Raw genomic sequence first — 17,417 nt, 5'->3', positions numbered from 1 at the left:
CCGCACAGGCAACGCAGCGGTGGTCTCCTTCAAGAAGGAGGGGGGGACGCATTCCCCATCGTTGTCAGTTCTAGCGGAGCAAAATCTTCCTTTGGTGCCTGGAATACAATGTGGAGTTAGCCACACACCACCTTCCAGGTGTGAGGAACAGTCTGGCGACGCCCTTTCAGGGCGGCTCCGTCTCCAGAACACGAAGTAGCTGATACCCCAGTGGGTAGCTTCAAGGCTGTTTCGGCTGTGGGACGGTCCAAGGTTGGACCATTTTGCCGCACCCCGGAACGCAAAGCTCCGGACGTATGTAACACTCCTGCTGACTCCAAGAGCCTGGGCCAGGGTCGGGGCTAATCTGCACTGGCTCGGAAGGTTGTAAATGATTAGCTAGTTTGAATTTGCATAACAATACTGACAATGAACGTGCATTCAACGCCACAAGTTTTGTTTTTTTAGCCAATCAGAATTCATCTTCCGAGCCAGTGCAGATCAGCCGCAGGGTCGCTTTGCTAGCCCCGTGGACCCACTTAGTTGTGTATGCCTTTCCTCCCTTCCCGCTAGTTCACCGGGCACCGAAGAAAACTTTGACAGGGGCACACCCGCATATTATCATGGGTTGCACCCAATTGGCCAAGCAAGGCCTAGTTTCCACTTCTGTTGGAAATGCTAGTCGAAGCGTTCGCAGTGCTTCCGGACTTACCGGACCGGCCGTCCCAACTAGACGGCGCACTACCAACGAGCCCAGCAGGTATCACTTACATGCATAGAGGCTCTCAGTAGACCCGCACATATGAAAGCCTTATCTGAGCGGGCTGCCAACGTCCTGGCCAGGGCGAACAGGGATTCCACCTATGCGGCCTACATTTCTAGGCATACACTGATTGGTGTAGCAGAAGGGAGATTGATCCATTCCATCCCTCTATTGGCCAGGTAGCAGGCTCCTTCGTCCACCTGTTTGACGAAGTGGGTTTGTCCTACGCAGCGAGCATTGGCTACAGGTCGGTCTTGTCCCCCACCACTCAGAACGTACGGGAACAAGACTAGCCGATTGTCCTATTATTAGGAGACTATTTACTGCTTTCCAGACGCCAAGACCCCATACAAGGGAGCCGCCCAACTGGGACTCGTCAGCTGTGTTGTCTGCTCTAAGCAGACCGCCCTTTGAGGCTCTCCAATCAGCACCACTCAAATTTTTGAGGTGGAAAATAGTCTTCCTACTGGCCCTTGCCTCAGGTAGGCGCCGGTCAGAGCTAGGCGCGCACTGTCCTTCGCGGACGGTTGTGCCACTTTTATGGACGATCAAGTTGTACTAAAGACACAAATCGGGTTTCTCGCCAAGAACCAAATCCCAGGACACGATCCTCAACCGATCGTCATCCCCCGGCTGGCAAATAGTGTCAGTCCGGAGGATCAGGAGGAATTGCTTCTCTGCCCGGTCCGAGCGCTGAGTTGCCACGAGAACCGTACCAGGTTTTCTAGACGGGGAACCAAACACATGTTTTTGTGTTACGGCCCTGGCAAACAGGATAAGCCAGCTTCCCCGACTTCCATCTCCAGGTGGATTACTGCGACTGTACTGGAGGTCTATAATACACTATCCTCCTCAACACAGACCTTGCAGAGACACCAAGTATGAGAACATGAGGTCCGTGCGATTGCTAACTCACTAGCGCTAGCGTCAGGTGCCCCCTCGAACACATTCTGAGGGCAGGTTTCTGGAGAACGCGAAACGTCTTCATCAACTACTACCTAAGAGACACCCAATCTATTGAGCAGGGTCTCTTCAGGTTAGGCCCCGTCATAGCGGGTCAGGCCTTGTTTGCTGACCCAGCCCGAACGACCACAAGGGCCTCTGCGCATAGGCGATAAGTCAGTCTCGGCATTTTTGCGGGCAGATTGTCTGTTCCAGTAGCACTTCCTGGAAGCTCCCAGGTTTCGCTTCGGTCGACCTACGCCCTCATGCGAACTGTTTCGGTCCTACTTCAAGCTTATCACCCCCGAATTCGGCTGGGGTCTAGCTTTCTCGGGCACACCGAACCCTGTCACCACAGCAGCATTGGCTTCTTGCTTCGGGGACAACACCCTTCTTGGGTCTTAACTTAGGTTTTTTGGTGTGTTTTCATCCCGGACTGGGGAAAAGTCTTTCATCATTCTCCTTTTTTTTCTGTTTGCTTGGAAAAAATCGCCAACTATCGGTGTCTGACTCTGCCTACAGTTCAAAATAGTCATTTTGACTGACCGGAGTCTATGGTGGGTAATTGAACGTAGTGAATTTAGGCGAGGGTTCTCCGAACCCGCCTATTCACATAGTTCATACCCACCATAGACTCCGGGTCCCCCCCAACCTCCCCACTCTTTCCATCGCGTTGGTCTAAGTCCTCAAGGCGGAGAGAAAGGAACCAGAGTGATGGACGGCTACCTGTGGCACTGGATTCCCCTGACCTGGATTCTATCTCTCCGTCACCGGCAGAATCGCTGATTAATGCCTACAGTTCAAAATAGTCATTTTGACTGACCTGAGTCTATGGTGGGTATGAACTATGTGAATAGGCGTGTTCGGAGAACCCTCGCCAAATTCTCCTACATTTATTACATTTATAGAGATCTTTCATCCGAAAGAATTATTTTGTTTCTCTGAACTTCCCCTTTAATCAAGGCAAACACACATAATTATAGTATAATTTTTATTCTTATTTTCAAATATATTGATAAATTGAACTTTATACTGAAAAATTCTCGACATGTTCTTATTCACGACTTAATTAATAAACTTCTATATTACATATATATTGAATTTTAAATTGAATGTTTCAAAAAGCCCTTCAGAGTAGTGTAGTATGTCCAAGCAGAACAACATTGTACAGGCAGATGATGCTATATTATGGCCAGTTGTCTGTGAGTAGTCTGTCAATATCCTGGTTTTGACCACAATTGCCATTATTCTACACCTGTCCACCTATCTCAATAAAATTACAGCATTGCACAATGTTGTGTGTACATACAATGTACATTGTATGTTTGCATATCAGATGGACCAAATTGCATTCACACACCGGAGTTAGCACAGGCTAAGGGATGTTCAAACTTGCTAAGAATTTACAAAAATCTTCAGTCATTTTGACATTTTTGTTGTGTAATACATGCACAGAAATTCAGAGAGGTGCCCCTAAACTGTATGTTTATGGTTTTTATGTTCTAATAACCTGTGTTACTTTTTAGGTCGTCTATGTCCGGTGGCAATGATCAATTGGCACGCCCTGGACCATACATTTTTATGGGTTGTTTTAGCTTCAAGGAAAGCAATTTTCAGTTCAAAGTTGAAGCTCCAATCGATGCACCTGCATAATTCGTTGTTTCAATTTCACTCTATCATTGTGTTCTACATGTACATCGATCAACATACATGTAAGGATCAGCAGCAAATCTTACAAGAGGTGTAAATAAGACTAGATGGCCATATATTCCAGTTTTGTGTGTACTTTTTCATTTAGGACTATGTAAAATGTCATAATATACATTGCTTATAAGGAAATGTTAACCTTTTCACAACCAGTTTCGACTTTTCATCAAATTCACAAAATAGTTCTGTTTATAGTCTGCACTTTCCTTCAGAAGATTGGGACAAATATTTAGTAAAAAATAAAAATTTACTCAAATTTTGTCTTGATGGCTCCCAAAATTAGGGTTTATTTTGAGAGATATTGGGGATTATAAAAAAAGTGCAGAAAAATGTGAGGGAGAAAGTCTTGTTGTGAAAAGGTTAAAGTAAAAAAAATTGCAAGACAATATTTCCTAGATGTGTTTAAACACAAGTTGTATATGTCCATAATAATATGTAAATATTTTTATCCATATGCATAGGTTGGGGATTATGTTTTATTTTCAACCTATGTTATTCAGTTGTATGGGCCATTAAATTTCTTTGGTACATATTACAGGTAAGTTTTATGATACTGTGAAATACTTTTTTTATTTCAGCAGGAATTAATTTAGTTTAATTTCCCTGATTTTTGATGAGTTGAAGGAAAAAGGAATATTTATTAGATTTTATTTTTACTGAATCATTCTTTCAGCCAAAATGGTGAAAATTGAGAATTTTACAGTAATTATAGTTAATTAGATACTTGTACAGACTTTACTTGATGCAAAACTGTTGCCAATAATAACAACCTTAATGTTCAATTTAGTCTCACTAATTCAACAAATCTATTGAGCCGACTGATTGTCAGCTTTCTCATAGTTCATTTTAACAAACACTACAATATAATAGTGAATTGCCACCAATCGGCTTAATGAATAAAAATAATTTATTTGTTTATTTATTATTCCAAAAAAAAATGGCTCTTTAGAAAGAAAAAAAACAACATTTAATTGATAGCTTTGGGGAAGTACATGTAAGTGGACATGGATTAGCAACCCTTTTCCCAATTACTTCACAATTGTGTAGGCACCAAATATTCCAGGCCTCTAAATGCCTTGGACTAAAGGAAATTGTGTAGGAAATGTCTGAAATATTTTAAAGGACACACTTGATAGGGCATCCAAAAGCTAAAGTTTGTGACCTTTCTGAATTGAGAGCATTGTATACAAGAATCTCAGGATTGCTCATATTTATTGGTTGACAGAATTCTTCAGTTCAAATAACTGCAAATTGAATGCAGATGTTGCATATACCATATTTCCATTATATTAAAAGTGCATCTTCGATAAAAACACATGTTATGTTAGTAAAATATGGCAAATTTTCATCATAGGCACACTTCTGCTATTTACTCATTGAGTGCTACTAATAGAGCAACAAATACATACTTGGAATAAAAGAATAATAAGGTTGATTTATTGTTTGTGTTTTTACATGCTTTGTTCATGATACTGATCAATTCCTGAATTATGTCTGCCATTAAAAGATGCTTTCTATTATGGTACAAATTTGTTAGGGCAGAAAATGAATTTTGTTGAAATTTAATATTAATGCAATATTCATATTACAGAATGTAAAAATAAACAAAATGCATTAATTGCTACCGTCTATTGTCATAAAATGTGAATTATAGAGGATAATATTGTAGAGGCACCATGAGTCAGGAGATTTATGCAATTTTTTATGTATCACTGGGCTTTTTTTTACCTAACTTAGGGAGTCAAGTAGCATACTATGCACCCTCTAGTAACACATTCGAATTTTGTGTGCATTTATTGTAGATTCATCACGAGTTAGCAAAATTACAATAGTCAGGATTTGTTAACTAACCTAGGGAGTCAAGTAGCATATGCACCCTCTAGTAAAACATTCGACTTTTGTGTGCATTTATTGTAGATTCATCAGGAGTCAGCAAAATTACAATAGTCAGGATCTGTTAACTAACCTAGGGAGTCAAGTAGAATATGCACCCTCTAATAACACATTCGACTTTTGTGTGCATTTATTGTAGATTCATCACGAGTCAGCAAAATTACAATAGTCAGGATTTGTTAACTAACCTAGGGAGTCAAGTAGAATATGCACCCTCTAGTAAAACATTTTGCACTATGCTCTATGCTTGAATAACAAATCAAGTAAAATAGCATGCCGTATGGAGAGAACCACTAATAAACAACACATACAGTGCAGCAATTAAATACTACCAACATCTACAAGGAATTGAAAATACAAATCTGGCATACTATGCACTACAGGATATGAACTTGGTTGTCATAGCTACAACAAAATCTTAAAATCTTTAATATACATAAATGTATAGACAATATCGCTGTAAAAACACTACAAACTAAATTAAAAGAATATTTCAGTGCATTGTGGAAGAAAGATAATACAAGAGACGTTGCAAATTTACGGACTTATCACACATATAAAAACAATCTCAAAGTGGAACAATACATTAGACTTATAAATACTCAATATCAGATTGAGAGAATTAGCCAAATTTAGAACAAGTAATCATACATTAGCAATAGAAACGGGTCTCACAACCAAAATACTAGTAGTATAATCTAATGTTGCTATTTTTATATTTTTTACTCAATACATTACTGTTTTCTATATTTCAACTTCATTGATGTCCATAACCAAAAGCGAAATGTAATATTTTCTTTACGGTGTCAATAAAGTACAAATCTTTTCTATTCTATTTTCGTGTGCATTTGATTTCTAGTAAATTTTTCTTCTTCATTTTAGTTATTTGTTAGGACATTGACACAAATTTTTGAAAACTGTAATAAAATTCATGTCATTTTGTGACTTTACAAGGTTCCTTAAATTGCCTTGGTACTGTGACAGTATTCATTTAAGCTATAAATTATAGATGTCATGCATGCACATACATAATTATCTCCTGTATGTTACATACAACAATCATACAAAATGTGCATTTGGTACTAAACATTTTTTACTAAATGTTTGTACCAGGTTCTTAATATATTTACATGATACTCAACATTCTTATTCAATATCGAACATTTGCACTTAGTACTGTAAACATTTTTACTAAACATTTTTCCATTTTTTAACTTTAACATTTGTACATGATTCTCAATATTTGCACTTGGTGCTCAACATTTTTACTAAACATTTGTCTATTGTAATCAACATTTTTACTTAAAATTTGTACATGGTTTTTCAACAATTTTTACTCAATATTTGTACATGGCCATGGCTCTCTACATTATTACTCAATATTTGTACATGGTTCTCAATATTTGTACATGGCCATGGCTCTCTACATTATTACTCAATATATGTACATGGCCATGGCTCTCTACATTATTACTCAATATTTGTACATGGCCATGGCTCTCTACATTATTACTCAATATTTGTACATGGCCATGGCTCTTTACATTATTTCTCAACATTTGTACATGGCCATGGCTCCTCCACATTATTACTCAATATTTGTACATGGCCATGGCTCTCTACATTATTACTCAATATTTGTACATGGCCATGGCTCTCTACATTATTACTCAATATTTGTACATGGCCATGGCTCTCTACATTATTACTCAATATTTGTACATGGCCATGGCTCTCTACATTATTACTCAATATTTGTACATGGCCATGGCTCTCTACATTATTTCTCAACATTTGTACATGGCCATGGCTCCTCCACATTATTACTCAATATTTGTACATAGCCATGGCTCTCTACATTATTTCTCAACTTTTGTACATGGCCATGGCTCCTCTACATTATTACTCAATATTTGTACATGGCCATGGCTCTCTACATTATTACTCAATATTTGTACATGGCCATGGCTCTCTACATTATTACTCAATATTTGTACATGGCCATGGCTCTCTACATTATTTCTCAACATTTGTACATGGCCATGGCTCCTCCACATTATTACTCAATATTTGTACATGGCCATGGCTCTCTACATTATTTCTCAACTTTTGTACATGGCCATGGCTCCTCTACATTATTACTCAATATTTGTACATGGCCATGGCTCTCTACATTATTACTCAATATTTGTACATGGCCATGGCTCTCTACATTATTACTCAATATTTGTACATGGCCATGGCTCTCTACATTTTTTACTCAATATTTGTACATGGTTCTCAACATTTGCACATATTACTGACCATTTGTACACAACAAGTATGTTCAGATGTTTAGTCAATATTTTCATGCCATTATTTGCAGGATGATACAACAAACATATGTTGATATGGAGAATATGTTTGACTTATTAGATGTTGAACGAGAGGTAAATATTAAACACCAAATGTAAATAAATTAACCCATGTCATATATTGTACATATAGTTACATATTATGTATTGTTGTCTATGTGCATCATCAATGAATTACACCATGTCATGTGTTTGCTGCATATAGTGTGGTAACTGTTTTTATTTTTAAGTTAATTTAAAACTTGTGTTCTTCTGTAGATTAAAGACATTCCCAATGCAGTGGATTTGGAAGCTAAGGAAGGCTTGGTGGAGTTTGACCATGTTTGTTTCCATTATACAGAAGAGTAAGTACAGTTGTTTGCATATCATCAGGCAATCATGTACAACCATGTTACACATGTTAAGAAGAATCTTAGCCACTAGCCAAAAGTACATTTTTAGTGAGTTCTCGACGATTGTTTTCACTGGTAGTGGTTGTCAGGTGGTAATAATTCTTGGACGCTAAATTACAACAGTTGTATTTTTACAGTTATTAGAAAATACATCTATTGTTTTTGTTTACTTACTTTGTTGTCTAAATCCAACGTCGTCATGAATAATTAATCATGCTATATTATGTTTCATATGTTGTTTTTCAAAATGAGGCAACTGTGTGCAACTTCTGTAAAGCCATTTATTTTCATTAACGTTTAATTCCACTACTTTAATTTGGCTGGGAAACAATGAGTTTTCTTTTTTGTTTAAATATTCACATGCATTTAATTTAGCAGAATTCAGCGACAGTAGCAAAATTATAGTGCATGACAAACAACAAATTCTCTCATCTTGTCTAGTCTTAAGCTTGATTAAACCTGAAAAAAATACACAATATATATTCGCAGTTGTAAAAACTTCACTACACCTCAGAATACTCTTCCTATATGTTCTATTCTAAACTATGTATCAACTTGGTGTAGTGACAGCAAATCATGAATGAAGCATTTAGCATAATTACCATATGATATCACATTTCAAGATCTTCATTTCATAATTTGTCTTATAATGTGTTACAAAACCAACCAAAAATGATTCAATCGTTTTAGCTTTGTAGGAGTTTTATAGTTTCTGGTATATGTCATTTTGTTCAATCCTTCTGAGAAGTTATGTTAAAAAGTTTGATTTATATGTTATTTCAATGTTTCCTCTTTGCAGAAAACCCATTCTTGATAATGTGACGTTCACCGTGAAACCTGGTAACACTCTGGCATTGGTAGGACACTCAGGTGCTGGTAAAAGTACAATAGTTCGACTTTTATTTCGTTTCTATGACATCCAGGGTGGTTGTATTCGAATAGATGGCAAAGACATTTCTGAGGTTAGTATGTTCTGTTCGGTGTAAACTAGTCGATAGAGGGCATACTTGTCGCTATTGTGTATAGGAATTTCAAATTTTCCTGTGATGAATTTAATCTTGGTCAGAGGTCAAATTTTACGAATATTTTAAATAAATGTAATGTTGAAACTACATAAAATCATTGTTTTTGACAATTCTTTTGTTGCAGATTTCCATAAATAATCAGGCTACCGAGTATTGTCATCAGTAAACTTGTAAAATAACGTGTGTTGTTTTTTTTCTAGGTTACACAAACAAGTCTAAGAAAAACGATTGGTGTGGTACCCCAGGATACTGTACTTTTCAATACAGATATCAGGTATTAATGTGTGTTTACAGAAATCATGACCAATGTGCCTATTTACCCAATTTGACATGTCATTGACTCACATGAAATCTTGTGTTACATTGGTATACATGTGTCACATCAAATTTATGATTTGAACTGCCATACTGATTTGTGATTCCTATGTTAGGTTCTGTTTTCATATACCGGTACATGTTTTAGGAAGAAATATACCTACCTGATTGATCCTTATTTCTCATTCTTTTTCCCAGAACTAATATTCGATTTGGTCGTGTTGATGCTGATGATATAGAAGTTGAGAATGCTGCCCAGGCGGCTGACATCCATCAACGAATCATCCAGTTCCCTGACGGTATATTCTTTTTTTTCTAAAATTACTTTGTATTTGCAAGTGTTACATGATTATGACGATCACAGGTACATGGTCACCATGGTAACAGTGTCATTGTTTTTATGATTTATTTGAGCTCCACTAAAAGTGGATAGTAATACTACACTTTTATTCACTCAATCATTATATTTAATGTACAATGTGTTTTCTCATTTAAATTTAGTAAATGTAAACAATAAAATGGCAGTGTTGATTACGGTCGTGTGTATTTCGTATGACCTAGAATCTGCATAGCATTGTATACATCCATGTATGTGTCAAATGTGTCAAATATACATGCAATAGCCTGTGACCATCATCAAATTGGAACACTGACAACTTTTTAGTATTTATTTGTATGCGTGTTTCAATAAAACATTTTTAAATAAATTAAATTCCATCCAGTGCATTATACCCCAATGCAATATTGAGCAACTATACTGGAAGAACTCATCAAAGTTGAAGAACACTTAACAATATCCATGTCTGTCTTTGAAAAAACTGCATTTTAACGAAATGGTTACAGAATTGAAAAATGCGCACAGCTAGTATACATGTTCTGGTTTGACTGAAAGAATGAATATAGAGTGTAGAAAATATATATTTAAACAATGAATGAAGGTGAGGGATGCACAAGTGTTAAAATTTATTGTTCTTTATTCAGGGTATGATACTGTGGTTGGCGAACGTGGATTGAAACTCAGTGGAGGAGAGAAACAACGTGTGGCTATTGCACGAACTATACTCAAAACACCACAGATTGTACTTTTAGATGAGGTGAGTTTTGTTAACTATTCAGGTAATGATGCTAAAAATATTCGTGATTATAACAATTCAAAACGAAATTTGGTGAAAGTTGGGTTTCTAACTTTTTCTGACATGCAAATATCTTTTACCATCATGGTGGTATCAATCTGTCTAATAGAATTAGCTAATCTTCTTGCGTTCTCTGAATTGCGACAGAATTTTTGTGTATAGTTAAATGGGAAAATAATTTGTTAATGTATTTCCAAGTTATTGCATGTCAAAATGCATGCATGTTTTTTTTTAATTGAAATCATAATTATAATTCATTATTGATACCCCTTTAATTTTTGTCTAATTAAATTATATTGTATGATAATATGAATGTCAAAAAACCAATAAGTGTTAGTTGTTTTGCTGATAAATGTCTAAACGTGGAGAATCATATTTTAATTTAGACATTCTTTAAACTCTCAACACTAGATGAGACTAACAATGATGAGATACAATGAAGTAAATGAACAGTATTTTTTAATTTCAGGCTACCTCAGCATTAGACACACAGACAGAACGCAATATACAGCAGTCCCTGTCTAAAGTATGCTCCAACCGAACCACCATAATCGTAGCCCATCGACTGTCAACTATCATACATGCAGATGAAATATTAGTTGTTGATGAAGGAAAGATCATAGAACGGGGAAGGTGAGTACCATATTTGCCATAATCGAGGGGGAAAAGTCACAAAAGCTCAGACATTTCAATTCCGAAATGACTAGTTCAAATAGTCTGATCCTTTTTGCATGTTAAAATATGATGAAAAATTCACTACGTTCAATTACCCACCATAGACTCCAGTCAGTCAAAATGACTATTTTGAACTGTAGGCATTAATCAGCGATTCTGCCGGTGACGGAGAGATAGAATCTAGATCAGGGGAAGCCCCACGACCCCAAGATTCTCTTTCTTTTACGTCATGAACCACGTGATCGAGGCCATATGGCAGCACCATAGACGGCTGTACAATCACTCTTTCTTTTTCTCCGCATCAACGGGGATGAAGTTTTAGCAGCTCTGCTGGATCGCCTGCCTTTTTTCCTGTTCGGATTTCTAGCTTGGGTTGTTGTCGCTGCACGGCATCCAACATTGTAGCTGGTAGGATAAGTTTTCCTTGGCATTTTTACCCTTGTGTCGTTTTCCCCTTTGTGTGTAGTATTTTTCACAACAAAGAAATTAAAACCCGCCGCCACTACGTAACCACTTGTTGGTTTCGCGGCGGCACCTTTTACAACTGTATTTCGTTTTTTCCCTTATGCATGTCATCTTTTATTTACAATGTATTTAGCAATGTATGGATGTAATGACAGCACCAGGGCTCGCTGCCGTTTTCTTTTTGGTCTCCTCGTGTTTCAAGTCGACTGTGCAGTGGTTATATTCAGAATTTTACCAGCATAGAACCCGCATCTGAGATACTTTGTCATAGCTGCGTGCGGGGTTCAGGGTTTTTGCGTGAAGGTGTGTGTTTTTCACTGGAGTTCTGAGGCCTGAGATTTTCTTTCAGAGCCATCAAAATCGCTGAGACTGACCGCGTCACAGCAAGGTTGCGCGTCAGTAAACAAATCTGTTAAAGTGAGTTGCGTGTTTGGCATGAGTGGAAACTCCTCACACTCTGCTACTGGTGCTTCGTGTACCGGGACGTCGAGTAGGAGGCCCGTTAGTGGAGGTACCGATATTTTTCTCGGTCTCCCCGCTGATCGGAGGGCATCCTCAGTCTGTTTATGCCAGGCAGTGGTTTACCCGATTTTACTGGCTGCAGCGAGCCTCTGTCCCTGGAGGCGAATCCCTTTGTGGACCCTTCCTCGCACGGCGCCGGGTTCGCCTCCGAGTTGAGGACTTTGGTTGAGGGACTGTCGGGGCAATTGCGTCCCTGGCAGGCCGGGTAGATCAGACGCAGTCGGAGCGAGCTGTCTCCACTGCGGCCCCTCAGTGGGCAAGCAGGAAGAAACACGAAAGCATGTTTGCATGCAAACACGTTTCTTCGGGGAACCCCCGTTCCCAGCCGCGGTTCTCCCACTAATTTTGGGTGAGGCTGAGGCTCAGGCTAATTGCACCAGGCCTCCTCTGGAGCCTCTGGCACTGAATGCCAACAGGGTGCTGGCAGCCAAGCCTTCGATCTCAAGGCAGGGCTTTCAGCCAGCTAGGGTTCGTCACGCGGTAACTGTACAATGGTAATGAATTTATACTTGTGTCCGGTCTCCACTGTGGGTTTTGACTTTCTTCTTACCAACCCACGGGCGTCCCCAGAAGGAACCGACCCTGTCATGAGACGCAGAGTCCAACACACTCCCTCTCACATATTTAAAGTGAAAGGAGACGCAGTTCGCTCGTGATGGATACAGCCGGTACTTTGGGTGGTCCCTCAGAGTCTTCCATTCGTACTGACTCGGTGAGCCACGCTTTTGGGGTGATATGGAGTATCAATCCCAGTGATACGATGTAAATCCCAAGGCGACCACCTAAGGTTGCTTCAACGCTTATCGGATCACGGGCCGGGGATCCAAAGCAACCCCGTCGGCGCGTCTCTCCCTGTCCGTCCAAGTGCAGAGTGGGGTGCAGAGCATGCAAACGGTATTGATGGGCGGACGTTGGTCAGTCGCGGAGGACGTAACGCTTAAGGCCCCCGGGTGTGGAAGACATTAGGCAACACTTCCCACTGGACCAAACACTACACGGTCGGTGTGGGACAGGCATGTGTTCGGCTAGTGGCCAGGTCACAACTTCAAGTCTTGGGGAACTCACCTCATGGGAGAAGAGAGCACCCCCCCCCCTCGTAACTGCCGAACCCATGGCCACATATCCCTGTCATACACAGATTGCGCTGGTGTAGTCAAGTTTGGAGACAGCAGGTGATCAATCCCTGAACCTTTCCAGGTGATGACATCTGTTACAGGATACCGCTGAAATCTCCATTTCCCCTGTCAGTGTCCCCCAGTAGCAGTTTGCTGGGAAAAGGTGCCATATACAGGGAACATCAGCCGGAACTATGTCCAGGCTTCTACCCAAATGTGTTCGTACTACCAAATCTACAAGTGGCGGGCATCCAGTTCTGGACCAAGGCAGACTGAATCAGTACATGCTCCTAGATTGGTTCCACATGGAGACACCATTCAGGGTTCTTCTCTCCATCCACCGTTCTGACTGGCTTGTTTTATTAGACTTAAGTTGGGCCTATCTGCACATACCGATGCACCCAGTGAGTTGCCATCTCCTTCGAATCACCCAGCTGGGCCAAGTATTCAAATTTCGGCAAGCTCCTGACGTACGTAACACTCCTGCTGACTCCAGGAGCCTGGGCCAGGGTCACTTTGCTAACCCCGTGGACCCACTTAGTTGTGTATGCCTTTCCTCCCTTCCCGCCAGTTCACCGGGCACCGGAGAAAACTTCGACAGGTGCACACCCGCATATTATCATTGGTCGCACCCAATTGGCCAAGCAAGGCCTAGTTTCCACTTCTGTCGGGAACGATAGTCGAAACACCAGCAGTGCTTCCGGACTTACCGGACCTGCCGTCCCAACCAGACGGCGCACTACCAACGAGCCCAGCAGGTATCACTTACACACATAGAGGCTCTCAGTAAACCTGCACATACGAAGGCCTTATCTGAGCGGGTTGCCAACGTCCTGGCCAGGGCGAACAGGGATCCCACCTACGCGGCCTACATTTCTAGGCTGCGAGCATACACTGGTTGGTCTAGCGGAAGGAAGATTGTTCCATCCCTCTATTGGCCAGGTAGCAGGCTCCTTCGTCCACCTGTTTGACGAAGTGGGTTTGTCCTACGCAGCGATCGTTGGCTACAGGTCGCCCTTGTCCCCCACCATTCAAACGTACGGGAACAAGACTAGCCGATTATTATTAGGAGACTATTTACTGCTTTCCAGACGCTGAGACCCCATACAAGGGAACCGCCCAACTGGGACTTGTTGGCTGTTTTGTCCGCTCTAAGCAGACCGCCCTTTGAGCCTCTCCGATCAGCACCACTCAAATTTTTGATGTGGAAAATAGTCTTCCTACTGGCCCTCGCCTCAGGTAGGCGTCGGCCAGAGCTGGGGGCATTGTCCTCCTTGGATGATGTACCGCCGTTATGGACAATCAAGTTGTGCTAAAGAAACGAATCGGGTTTCTCGCCTAGAACCAAATCCCAGGACACGATCCTCACCTGATCGCCATCCCCTGGCTGTCAAATTTGTTCTGCCCGGAGAGTCAAGAGGATTTGCTTCTCTGCTCGGTATGAGCACGGAGTTGTCACCAAACCGTACCAAGGATTTGGGACGGGGTGCCAGGCACATATCTTTGTGTTATGGCCCAGGCAGGCAGGATAGGCCGGTCTCCCCAACTTCCATAACCAGGTGGTTTACTGCGACTGTATTAGAGGTCTATAATACTTTAACTTCCTCGACACAGAGCTTGCAGAGACACCAAGTACGAGCGCATGAGGTCTGTGCGATTGCTAACGCGCTAGTGCTAGCGTCAGACCCCCCCTCGAGCACACATGGAGGGCAGGCTTCAGGAGAACGCAGAACGTCTTTATCAACTACCAACTAAGAGACACCGAATCCATTGAAAAGGGTCTCTTTAGGTTGGGTCCCGTTGTAGCGGGTCAGTCTTGGTTTGCTGACCCAGCCCGAATGACCGCAAGGGTCCTTGCGCATAGGCAATAAGTCAGTCTTGGCATTTTATGTGGACAGATTTCTCTACCGTCAGCACTCCCCTGTAAGCTCCCAGGTTCTGCTTTGCGGCCTATGCCCTCATGCAGAACTTTTCATCACTTTTCTGTTTGCTCGGAAAACCCGCCACCTATCGACTCTGCCTACAGTTCAAAATAGCCATTTGACTGACGGGAGTCTATGGTGGGTAATTGAACGTAGTGAATTTAGGCGAGGGTTCTCCGAACCTGCCTATTCACACATAGTTCATACCCACCATAGATTCCGGGTCCCCCCCAACCACCCCACTCTTTCCGTAGCGTTGGTCTAAGTCCTTGATGCGGAGAGAAAGGAACCAGAGTGATTGTACAGCCATCTATGGCGCTGCCATATGGCCTCGGTCAAGTGGTTCGTGACGTAAGGGAAAGAGAATCTTGGGATCATGGGGCTTCCCCTGACCTAGATTCTATCTCTCCGTCACCGGTAGAATCGCTGATTATTGCCTACAGTTCAAAATAGTCATTTTGACTGACCAGAGTCTATGGTGGGTATGAACTATGTGAATAGGCGGGTTCAAAGAACCCTCGTGTAAATTAATTCTCTGTTCATTGACTCTCGAGGGTGCTTTTCACTGAATACTTTACCAAAAAAAACATTTATTCTCTTCCCGCAGACATGAAGAGTTACTCGCAGCGGAGGGACGATATGCTGACATGTGGATGCAACAATTACAGAAAGCTGAAGAGGAAGAAGATGGTTCACCTATAGAAAAACTTAAGAAATAACTGAAAACTCCAACATTTTTTGTGTTCTATTGCAATTTCATGTCTGATGGTTACTGATACTGTTTGTTCCTCAGAGCTGAGAACAGTATATGTATTGTATACAAGTACATATAACAATGATGCTTTATCAGTTCTCAAGAGTACATCATCTATACCAAGCTTGTATAGACTATTTTTGTAAATGATGTGATAATCTCAAATTTATTTAATGTGTGTGAGTAGTGTTATTTTTTTGTTTTGTGACAATTTCCACAATTGATGTTAAATTTGAATTACTTGTTCAAATTTTGTCCAGCTTGAACTACAATGTCCAGGCAAATCCAAATCGTATTTCTGGAAGGTTATATTCCATAATATGGAGATATCAATCACACTCTAATCAACCAATTATATGTCGCTGGAAATATTTTTGTACCTGCTGTCATCAAATTTTTTATAAAGGACTTCATTTGAATTTTGTTCCAGTATTCAACAAATGTTTTTCTGTGATTTTATGTCAATAATGTTACTTTTAACATCTTCGAACTGATATTTGAGGTGCACTTCAAACTACAGTGTATCTTAAGACGCATCGGCACTGGGATTATTTTGACTGACTACATATAGCTTGATCTTTCTAAGATATTCAGAACCAGAGTAAACTACTTCATTTTCGTCACATCTTGATGTAATATTGTGGTATGTTGATAGATTATCTTATGTTATGTCTATTCTTTTTGATCTTAATTCTTCATTTGTGAATATAAATTTTATACCAATCTTATTCAAAATTTATAGTATTTTGTTTTGAAATGTACAAAAATTATACTTTCATTCGGTTTCTAAAATTTATGATTCTGTTGTTGCTAACAGATTAATATTAATAAGTGTTATTTTCTCTTAAATGATGTATTGTAACAAATTACCAATTAGAATTATACCCTGGGTTCTGATTTGTGAGTTGCTTTTTCATTGTAGGAACAACTTTGTTCAGAATACGACATTTCAGGAAAGTGCATTTTGTATATATAAATTTAAAACATCTATGGAAGTCATCAATTGTTAGTGTTCTTCAACACCTTAGGTTTATTGGCATTTATTTAAGAAAGTTGATGATCCTTAAACGTAAGGAAGTTGATGATCCTTAAAACGAATAATTGGATTTCTTTGACGTTTACAATATATATTTAATTGATGTCACTAAAATATTTTTCACACAAAAAATAGCTATTTATTTATTTGCTTTTATAGTATTTTCAAATTATCTCTAAATTTTGTTTATTTATGGTTGTCAAACATTTTTGACTCCCATGTGCGAAGCACAAAATGGGAGTCTTTGCAGTTAGTGTGTCTGTATGTGTGTATGTGTGTATGTGTGTATGTGTGTATGTGTGTATGTGTGTCCGACTTTTCCACTGCTATCTCAAGAACCATACATCGGTTTTTGATGAAACTTGGTGCATAGATGCTCTGGGCCAATGCGCAGATTTGATTAGGTTTTGGTAAAAATCCATGCT

At 40.0% G+C, this 17,417-nt stretch overlaps 1 protein-coding gene across 1 annotated transcript in view; it reads left to right on the top strand.

The window, feature by feature from the left end:
- Window positions 1-16,951, top strand: part of LOC100375398 (ATP-binding cassette sub-family B member 6-like) — a 33,195-nt gene extending 16,244 nt beyond the window's left edge. The window contains exons 10-18 of the mRNA XM_078014423.2: window positions 3,853-3,929; window positions 7,650-7,713; window positions 7,897-7,982; window positions 8,830-8,992; window positions 9,256-9,329; window positions 9,569-9,669; window positions 10,352-10,464; window positions 10,973-11,136; window positions 15,810-16,951. Coding sequence (XP_077870549.1) covers window positions 3,853-3,929; window positions 7,650-7,713; window positions 7,897-7,982; window positions 8,830-8,992; window positions 9,256-9,329; window positions 9,569-9,669; window positions 10,352-10,464; window positions 10,973-11,136; window positions 15,810-15,921 — 954 coding nt within the window. The 3' untranslated portion in view covers window positions 15,922-16,951. The remainder of the gene's footprint in view (window positions 1-3,852; window positions 3,930-7,649; window positions 7,714-7,896; window positions 7,983-8,829; window positions 8,993-9,255; window positions 9,330-9,568; window positions 9,670-10,351; window positions 10,465-10,972; window positions 11,137-15,809) is intronic.
- Window positions 16,952-17,417: the final 466 nt, after the last annotated feature.

This window comes from Saccoglossus kowalevskii, chromosome 7, assembly GCF_978046115.1.
Source record: "Saccoglossus kowalevskii chromosome 7, keSacKowa6.1, whole genome shotgun sequence".
NCBI lineage: Eukaryota > Metazoa > Hemichordata > Enteropneusta > Harrimaniidae > Saccoglossus > Saccoglossus kowalevskii.
This window is presented reverse-complemented; position numbering and strand designations above follow the sequence as displayed.